Source organism: Procambarus clarkii, chromosome 26, assembly GCF_040958095.1.
Source record: "Procambarus clarkii isolate CNS0578487 chromosome 26, FALCON_Pclarkii_2.0, whole genome shotgun sequence".
Taxonomy (NCBI): Eukaryota; Metazoa; Arthropoda; class Malacostraca; order Decapoda; family Cambaridae; genus Procambarus; species Procambarus clarkii.
Genome location: NC_091175.1, coordinates 40,700,931 through 40,711,471, shown reverse-complemented (window position 1 = coordinate 40,711,471; position 10,541 = coordinate 40,700,931). Strand labels below are relative to the sequence as shown.

At 46.5% G+C, this 10,541-nt stretch overlaps 1 protein-coding gene across 1 annotated transcript; it reads right to left on the bottom strand.

Annotated features, from left to right (window-relative positions):
- Positions 1–797: 797 nt before the first annotated feature.
- LOC138368936 (uncharacterized) lies at positions 798–4,866 on the bottom strand. The gene is made up of 3 exons (XM_069331661.1): positions 4,843–4,866; positions 1,631–2,734; positions 798–1,421 (listed from the first exon to the last, which is right to left on the bottom strand). The coding sequence occupies exons 1-3, from the start codon at positions 4,864–4,866 to the stop codon at positions 798–800; spliced, it is 1,752 nt and encodes a 583-aa protein (XP_069187762.1).
- Positions 4,867–10,541: the final 5,675 nt, after the last annotated feature.

The window sequence follows — 10,541 nt, the reverse complement described above, 5'->3', positions numbered from 1 at the left end:
ACCACTACTCCAGCACGCCCTGGTTCACACATGAGGCACCACTACTCCAGCACGCCCTGGTTCACACATGTGGCACCACTACTCCAGCACGCCCTGGTTCACACATGAGGCACCACTACTCCAGCACGCCCTGGTTCACACATGAGGCACCACTACTCCAGCACGCCGTGGTTCACACATGTGGCACCACTACTCCAGCACGCCCTGGTTCACACATGTGGTACCACTACTCCAGCACGCCCTAGTTCACACATGAGGCACCACTACTCCAGCACGCCCTGGTTCACACATGTGGCACCACTACTCCAGCACGCCCTGGTTCACACATGTGGCACCACTACTCCAGCACGCCCTGGTTCACACATGTGGCACCACTACTCCAGCACGCCCTGGTTCACACATGTGGCACCACTACTCCAGCACGCCGTGGTTCACACATGAGGCACCACTACTCCAGCACGCCGTGGTTCACACATGAGGCACCACTACTCCAGCACGCCCTGGTTCACACATGTGGCACCACTACTCCTGCACACCCTGGTTCACACATGTGGCACCACTACTCCAGCACGCCCTGGTTCACACATGAGGCACCACTACTCCAGCACGCCCTGGTTCACACATGTGGCACCACTACTCCAGCACGCCCTGGTTCACACATGAGGCACCACTACTCCAGCACGCCCTGGTTCACACATGAGGCACCACTACTCCAGCACGCCGTGGTTCACACATGTGGCACCACTACTCCAGCCTGAAAATAATAGAGTGTGTGTCCAGGACCAAATACATCACAGTCATAATGGTCTCCTGAGTTGGATTATATTATCTGTCGCATCGTATTGTCCAGCGAGGCGTTCTCCTGTGTTGTATTGCTGCGGTGTATTGCTGCGGTGTATTGCTGTGTTGTATTGCTGCGGTGTATTGCTGTGGTATATTGCTGCGGTGTATTGCTGCGGTGTATTGCTACGGTGTATTGCTGCGGTGCATTGCTGCGTTGTATTGCTGTGGTGTATTGCTGCGGTGTATTGCTGCGGTGTATTGCTGCGGTGTATTGCTGTGTTGTATTGCTGTGGTGTATTGCTACGGTGTATTGCTGCGGTGCATTGCTGCGGTGCATTGCTGCGTTTTATTGCTGTGGTGTATTGCTGCGGTGTATTGCTGCGGTGTATTGCTGCGGTGTATTGCTGTGTTGTATTGCTGCGGTGTATTGCTGTGGTGTATTGCTGTGGTGTATTGCTGCGATGCATTGCTGCGTTGTATTGCTGTGTTGTAATGCTGCGGTGTATTGCTGTCTTGTAATGCTGCGGTGTATTGCTGCGGTGTATTGCTGTGTTGTAATGCTGCGGTGTATTGCTGTGTTGTAATGCTGCGGTGTATTGCTGTGTTGTAATGCTGCGGTGTATTGCTGTGTTGTATTGCTGCGGTGTATTGCTGTGTTGTATTGCTGCGGTGTATTGCTGTGTTGTATTGCTGCGGTGTATTGCTGCGGTGTATTGCTGCGGTGTATTGCTGCGGTGTATTGCTGTGTTGTAATGCTGCGGTGTATTGCTGTGTTGTAATGCTGCGGTGTATTGCTGTGTTGTATTGCTGCGGTGTATTGCTGCGGTGTATTGTTGCGGTGTATTGCTGCGGTGTATTGCTGCGTTGTATTGCTGCGGTGTATTGCTGCGGTGTATTGCTGTGTTGTATTGCTGCGCTGTATTGCTGTGTTGTATTGCTGCGGTGTATTGCTGCGGTGTATTGCTGCGGTGTATTGCTGCGGTGTATTGCTGTGTTGTAATGCTGCGGTGTATTGCTGTGTTGTAATGCTGCGGTGTATTGCTGTGTTGTATTGCTGCGGTGTAATGCTGCGGTGTATTGTTGCGGTGTATTGCTGCGGTGTATTGCTGCGTTGTATTGCTGCGGTGTATTGCTGCTTTGTATTGCTGTGTTGTATTGCTGTGTTGTAATGCTGCGGTGTATTGCTGTGTTGTAATGCTGCGGTGTATTGCTGCGGTGTATTGCTGCGTTGTATTGCTGTGGTGTATTGCTGCGGTGTATTGCTGCGGTGTATTGCTGCGGTGTATTGCTGCGGTGTATTGCTGTGTTGTATTGCTGTGTTGTATTGCTGCGGTGTATTGCTGCGGTGTATTGCTGCGGTGTATTGCTGCGGTGTATTGCTGCGGTGTATTGCTGTGTTGTATTGCTGTGGTGTATTGCTGCGGTGTATTGCTGCGGTGTATTGCTGCGGTGTATTGCTGCGGTGTATTGCTGCGGTGTATTGCTGTGTTGTATTGCTGCGGTGTATTGCTGCGGTGTATTGCTGCGGTGTATTGCTGTGTTGTAATGCTGTGTTGTATTGCTGCGGTGTATTGCTGCGGTGTATTGCTGTGGTGTATTGCTGCGGTGTATTGCTGCGGTGTATTGCTGCGGTGTATTGCTGCGGTGTATTGCTGTGTTGTAATGCTGTGTTGTATTGCTGCGGTGTATTGCCGTGGTGTATTGCTGTGGTGTATTGCTGTGTTGTATTGCTGCGGTGTATTGCTGTGGTGTATTGCTGCGGTGTATTGCTGTGTTGTATTGCTGCGGTGTATTGCTGTGGTGTATTGCTGCGGTGTCTTGCTGTGTTGTAATGCTGTGTTGTATTGCTGCGGTGTATTGCTGCGGTGTATTGCTGTGGTGTATTGCTGTGGTGTATTGCTGCGGTGTATTGCTGCGGTGTATTGCTGTGGTGTATTGCTGCGGTGTATTGCTGTGGTGTATTGCCGTGTTTACATGCTCCCTGTGTTGTGGTTGTGTGATGAGTTGTGAGGTGTTGTGTGTGTATACCGGGACAGGAGACTGGAGAGGGGAGAGGGAAAGTTGTAACACTAGACTATGCTAATACTGATCAATACTGTGTAACACTTCCTACTGGTTCCTCGAGGGAACACTTTATAACAATTGACTGAGGTAAAACCTTGAGGCTACTGGTTATTGAACACTGGTACTTCGTATATAATTTAATATGAACTGACATATGGTGTACCAATGATGGTTACATCAGGAACCAATGGTTCTCTTCCACGGAAATGTTACACAGATATCAAAGTAACTAACTACGCTGCCACCATCTTGCCTATCCCTAGCTATATCAAGCAATGAGGCAAGAAGCATTGCTTGGCTTTGAGAGTCCTTTTCTTCCTGCCATTACTTACTGACTGGTTGTTAACAAAACTGAACTCAGAGGAGTAGGAAGTTCCGTAAATTGACACACTAAGATTAAAAGATTGGTTTATTTAGAACAAAATATGATATTCACCGAATTATAAGTCCCTACCCTAACACTGGCAATTGTTAAGACGTCACACATGGAAAATATCAAAGACCACATACGTTACCTTCAGGGTGTTATTCTATGCCCTGGGTGAATTCACTGTCTCCTGATGGTTAGGGTGATGACTTGCGCCCCACACTACCTCTCTGCCTCCAGCACTCTCCTTCTCTCCTAGCTCCCATACAGGGGTATATATATATATATATACAAGCTTTTGTCACGCCCCAAATCAGTGGGGAGGGCAGCGTTGCAACTCTTGTGGGGGAAGTTTGTTGTGGTCCTGTTCCCAGTTGGTTCAGCTAAACCAGGAATTTTCAATTAAAAGTGTTTTGCACACTTAATCTAATAGTCAGCACTCCAGGTACTGCAAGATGTGAGGTCACTTGGGCTGACCCTCCAAAGAGGGTTATTAGGTTTGTTTGACTGATTCAGCAACACCCTGAATCTTTAATTAAAGTGTTTTGCACACCTAACCAGTTAGTCAGCACTTCAAGGAGTGAGCTAGCCATTGTGTGTGTGTGTAAAAACACTTAAGATGTACCTTTAAGTTTGTTTGACAAGACTATCATGGTTAATATCAATTCCTTGAAATTAGCTGACTAAAGCAAGCCAGAGATTTTATTTAACTCTGCAAGACGATCCAGAGGTCACCTGGGCTGACCTCATGGAGAAGGCTGCCCAGGGTGTGAGCTCTGAAGGGCGGGGTTATGGGAGTTACAACTCCCTCTCCCCGGAGTTAAGACAAAAGGGATTGTATGTTAATTAAGCCCGATTTTGTCTTATCCTAACTCGTCCAAATTGCCATATCTGTACCCTTAAAAAAGAAGTAAGAAAATACTACACACTAAGAGGTAAACTAACTAAATTAGTACAATTTAAAGTACATCATACAATATCATTTCAGCAAGAACAATCCACATAAGTACAAATGAAAGGAACGAAAGTACAATAAAAATATATGGTGGCAAAAATTACAAGTATTGATACAATCATAATTGACACAATTCTGAGGAACATAATATTTTTTATTTTTTTTATTTATATATACAAGAGTTGTTACATTGTTGTACAGCCACTAGTACGCGTAGCATTTCGGGCATGATAATAAAGTATATTATATGAAAAAATTGACAAATCCCGACTGCACACTAGGCAGCCCAGCAAGTCTTCCCCAGAAGGCTGGAAGACCAAGAAAAATAAGCCTTAAAGCTAACATGACATATAAAAAGTATAATATTTCTACTCCAACATTAAAATACAAGCAACTAAAAATAATACAATGCCAAAATACAAGTAAAGATGCAATCATGAATGACACAACCCTGAGAAACAAAGCACCCATGATAACAAAGTACATTATGTACAAAAACTACATATCCCAACTGCACACTAGGAAGCCCAGCAAGTCTTCCTCAAAAGGCTGGAAGATAAAAAAAATGGCTTACAACTAACATGATATAAATAATATATAATATTCCTACTCTAACATTATAATATATGTAACTAAAAATAACAGGTGAACAGGATACCTATGTGGGACATACCCATACGTCTGCTGGGTACTGCATGACCCACAGCCAATCTTATAAGTTATAAAATTATAATGCATGGTAAAAATATAAAATAATTGACATGAAAAATACAAACTAAAATGTAAGTCTAAAAAAGTAGGTGTGGACCATTCCATCCACCTCACAAGACCATGCCAGGGTCACAAGACCATGCCAGGGTCACAAGACCATGCCAGGGTCACAAGACCATGCCAGGGTCACAAGACCATGCCAGGGTCACAAGACCATGCCAGGGTCACAAGACCATGCCAGGGTCACAAGACCATGCCAGGGTCACAAGACCATGCCAGGGTCACAAGACCATGCCAGGGTCACAAGACCATGCCAGGGTCACAAGACCATGCCAGGGTCACAATACCATGCCAGGGTCACAAGACCATGCCAGGGTCACAAGACCATGCCAGGGTCACAAGACCATGCCAGGGTCACAAGACCATGCCAGGGTCACAAGACCATGCCAGGGTCACAAGACCATGCCAGGGTCACAAGACCATGCCAGGGTCACAAGACCATGCCAGGGTCACAAGACCATGCCAGGGTCACAAGACCATGCCAGGGTCACAAGACCATGCCAGGGTCACAAGACCATGCCAGGGTCACAAGACCATGCCAGGGTCACAAGACCATGCCAGGGTCACAAGACCATGCCAGGGTCACAAGACCATGCCAGGGTCACAAGACCATGCCAGGGTCACAAGACCATGCCAGGGTCACAAGACCATGCCAGGGTCACAAGACCATGCCAGGGTCACAAGACCGTGCCAGGGTCACAAGACCGTGCCAGGGTCACAAGACCATGCCAGGGTCACAAGACCATGCCAGGGTCACAAGACCATGCCAGGGTCACAAGACCGTGCCAGGGTCACAAGACCATGCCAGGGTCACAAGACCATGCCAGGGTCACAAGACCATGCCAGGGTCACAAGACCGTGCCAGGGTCACAAGACCATGCCAGGGTCACAAGACCATGCCAGGGTCACAAGACCGTGCCAGGGTATTCATGCACCTGCACTTACTGACTGTAAGAATCCTCCCTATCACAAAAGGAAAATTAAAAAATTATAATATTTATTGATACACTAGCTGTCCCCGGCCACAGCAACCTTCCCCTCTCTCCCAGTCCTCCCTACAATTCCCCCCTCCCCCGTCCCCTCATCCTCCCAACCAACCATTCCTCACTCCCCTGTCCCCTCGACCTTCCCAACCATTCCCAACTCCACCGTCCCCACCATCTCCCTCGTCCTCCTTACTATTCTCCAGTCCACCATCCCTTCGTCCTCCCCACCATCTCCCACTCCTCCGTCCCCTCGTCCTCCCTACCATTTCCCCCTCTGCCATCCTTTCGTCCTCCCCACCATCCCCCACCCACCTGTCCCCTTGTCCTTCCTACCATTCTCCATTCCCCTGTTCCCTCATCCCTGCCGTCCCCAACTCTCCCATCCCCTAATCCTCCCCTCCATTACCCCCTCCCCTGTCCCCTCATCCTCCTCTTCATTACCCCCTCCCCTGTCCCCTCATCCTCCTCTTCATTACCCCCTCCCCTGTCCCCTCATCCTCCTCTTCATTACCCCCTCCCCTGTCCCCTCATCCTCCTCTTCATTACCCCCTCCCCTGTCCCCTCATCCTCCTCTTCATTACCCCCTCCCCTGTCCCCTCATCCTCCCTCCATTACTCCCTCCCCCTGTCCCTTCGTCCTCCTCAGCATCCTCCACTCCCGTCCCCTCGTCCTTCCCATTATTCCCCACTCCCTCGTCCGATGCATTCCCAAATGATCTGATATTCCCAGTAGAAAATTGGGAACATGAAATGATCTGATGTTCCCATCTCATAAATATAAGAAAAACTGTTAAAAAAATGAGAGGAAAAAAAAATAAAAAATTAAAAAAATAACTTTACCCACAAAATGAATGGTATGGTGAACAACACAGCTCAATTCCAATGCAATGTCACACAAAATAATTAAATCTAAATGAAAATAAATCAAAATTTATGAAAATTCAATTTTTCAGTGCAATTGGAAACATTGAAATGGAATCGTAACATATTTAGTATAGTGTGTGTTACTATTATGTGCAACAGATGGTGTTGTTTTTCAAAAAAGCATGTTTTTACCTGTCACAGGGGAAGCCTCTATATAGTAGGTACATAAAAACACACGCATATTCGAATGGAACCTTGTGTCAAAATTTCAAAGAAATCGGTGAACAATGTTCAGAGATTACAAAGTGTGTTGCTCCTGCATCCAACAGATACTGCTATTTAAAAAAAAACATGTTTTTTCCTGTCACAGATGAGGCATGTAAATAGTAGGTACATAAAAACACGCGCCTCGTCCTTGGTGATGTATAGATCATAGATGTATAGAAATAGATCTTATAAACCTGCTCAGAATGCAACGTTGTGTCCAAATTTCAAAGCAATCTGTAAAGAGGTTACGAAGATTTCCCTCACATGAAGAACAAAAAAGCATGTGTTTTCCCGTGACAGACTTGACATCTATATAGTATGTATATATAAACCTGCTCAGATGCGAATGGAACGTTGTGTGAATATTTCAAAGCAATCGGTGAAGAACTTTGGGAGATTAGCGATTTTAAGCAAACAAATATTTACATATTTATTTATATAGATAAAGGCATACAATAGTAACTATATGTACTCATACAATGCAGTACATATGCATTTGACACTGTTAATAATGGAGTCTTTTTCTCTCAACCAGCATTTATGAACTTTTCCTCTCAATGTTCGTGTTGATATAGGTGATTTCTTTCATGCGTCCGTTGTACTCTCGCGTGATGACCTGATGATGGTGACTGATCCAGCGTCTGCACGTCGATGATGCCTGCATATTACCTGAGATCGTCTTGCCACAGCTCCGGTTTATGTCTGGTGACAGACTCCTCGTCAAGAGTAAAAACAACTGACAAGAAACAACAACAAGCCGCCCAACTGCTCGATGGAGGTGGTGTGAAGAGCAGCGGCGAGTAACAGAGACCGGGGACTTGGCCGGTCACAGGTGAACTGTGTTGGGAGAGATGTATTAAAGTACAACCAGCTGCTTGAAGCCGAAGGTCGATGAGTGACGCCTGCTTCACTGTACTAGTCATGATAGCAGGGCAGAGAGGGTGACGTCAACAATGTCTTGCATAAGAAGTAAGCAGGTGCAGGTGGGTGGCGTGGTGGCAGGCCAGTTGGATCCCGACTTCAGCTCTTGGAACCCATCACTGTACAGGCGTTGCTTGTGTCACATTCTACTGAGCCGGTACGCCGTATCGCACATGCCCTAGTGTGTGACCTTGGGCCGATGGTGCGAAACTGCGCCCTATTGGCTAGTCAAGCACACTCAGTAGGGAGGTGCCGTTGGAATGTGACCGCCTCGTTTCGTAACTTGATGGAATCAGTGATGTGGTATCACCAAGGACGAGGGGGAACTGGTAGGTTACTGCTGCTGGCATACCCGCTTGGTGACCTCGCGCCTCCACTTCCGATGTGCCTGCACGGTGCTTCTGATGACGAGCAGCAAGACAGCGGCCCACCATGCTGGTACGTTGACGTCTGAACAGCTGTGCTCTGCTGGCGGGAAATCTGGCCCAAACAACCTCCTTTGGTGGGAGATGTCGGCCGGGTGAATGTTGTTACTATCACCCTCCCAGATAACTAATTTGTGGGATTACTGGGATTGTATGGAGGGGGTCGGGTGTAACGTAAACCCCCTCTCAAATCTCCCAGAAGGGGTGACCCCTCTGTCCTCAATGTTGGTTCACGAGTAGATGGTACCGTGGACAGAGCGGTGTGGACAATCAGACCTGGGGAAGACAGAAAACACTCCGACTGGCGGAAGTAATAACTCTCTCCTGGGCTTTGGTAACAGAATACACCCCAAGGGCAGGTAAGGCATGTTCTCTGAATGCAATCCATGAAAAATTACAAAACAATTGCCAGTTATATAAAATAATAAAACTATTAAGTGACACGACAGAAAGTTACTGAAACTCTCCCTGCCTCGCCCGTGACCTCGATAACATAGGGTGACAAGGTTGACTCAGAGTATCAATGAGAGTTAACAGAAGGTCCTTCTCTCCACCCTGGGCAAACCCAGCTGGGCCAGCCACCTCAGGAGGGTCAGGAATGGGAATTCCTGAAGGCAGTTTCAGTTCCTCCCTGGCCACCTAACACTTCAATTTGTTGACCTGAACAGTTGGGTCACCCTTGTCATCAAAGATTCCCCTGATCATAAAATTAACTGGGCCAAGCATCTTAATTACTCTTTGAATGGCAGGTGCCTTTGCATTTAACCACATGACTAAGCTTTCCTCTCTAAGTGTTAACGGTTGAACCCTCTTATCATAGAAGTGTCCATACTGGCTCCGTGCTGCCTTAGACAACTCAGCTGCAACCCTCCAACCATTTCTCATTTTGGAGAGGATTTCTGAAGGAAAATTTTCCTCGTACACAACCTCGTGTCTGTTAATTAAGTAGACCTGATGGGAAATTACATCACTCCGTGAAAAAACAGCAATGGTTGTGTATTAACTGACTGGTGAATGGCAGTATTCAAGGCTCGTTGAACATGTGGGAGTTGTTCGTCCCAGGTGGCAGCATCTTTGTCCTGCAAGAATTGCTAGCATATCCTTAATTGAACAATTGGTTCTTTCAGTCATACCGTTTGCTTGCGGATGGTAAGCCGTCGTGAGGGCTGTGGTAGTTTCTAAAATTTCACAAACTTCTTTAAAAGTGTTACCAATGAACTCCTGACCTCTGTCAGATACTAATACTTTAGGTGGTCCAAACACAGTGCCAATGTACTTAAGAAAACATCTGCAACGCTCTGCGAGTCCTTACGAGGAAGAGCAACCAAGGTAGTGAACTGGGACATATGGTCCACTAGTACCAACACGTAGCGATTACCCCAATGACTACTATGTAAGTCAATCAAATTTAGCGCCCACTCGATCTAAAGGCTCAAAAATTTCAGGAAACTCTTGTAGTGGAGCCTATACCTTAGGGGTATCTTTCCTTTTTTGACAATTGGGACATGATCTAACATATTTGATGATATGAGATAAAATACTAGGAAAATAGAACAAGGTCTTCGCTCTCATATAAGTCTTAAAGACATCAGGGTGACCAGCGATCTTTGATGCATGTGCAAGATTCAAGGCTGATAATCTTAACGCGTCGGGGATAACTAACTGGTAAACTGCACGATCTTTCAAGTCGTTAACATAATACAGGCCCCAATCTTTAAGTCCAAAATCATTCTTGGAGGAATTACCTTTCTTCTTAGCGTAATTTACCACCTTCCAAATATTCAGTTATTTCCTTCCATCGCTGTTCACTCATTTGAAATTCTTTCATTTTATCACTTGCAATAGTTTCAATGTTGACATTTACGTTAACTACCGCGATGTTCCTACTCAACGTGTCTGGCACAACGTGAGACGGTCCAGGCTTATACAGGATCTGAAAAGAGTGAGCTGACAGTTCGTGAGACCAACGGGACATCCGGGTACACTTTGTTTTCTTTGTAAAGATGTATGTGAGAGCTTTGTGATCTGTGAAAATAACAAATTGACGTTGGAATAGGTAAGGCTCAAAATATCGAACACTTTCAACCTCAGCAAGCGCCTCCTTGTCTGTCGCTGAGTTTCTAACCTCAGGTCCCTTCA

Bases quoted from the DNA above. Each gene is read 5' to 3' on its own strand.
- LOC138368936 (XM_069331661.1), bottom strand. From the start codon at position 4,866: ATGCAGTACCCAGCAGACGTATGG. The intron at 2,735-4,842 runs GTATGTCCCACA...AATACACCACAG, and splicing joins AGTACCCAGCAGACGTATGG to CAATACACCGCAGCAATACA. The intron at 1,422-1,630 runs GCAATACACCGC...AATACACCGCAG, and splicing joins CAACGCAGCAATACACCGCA to CAATACAACACAGCAATACA.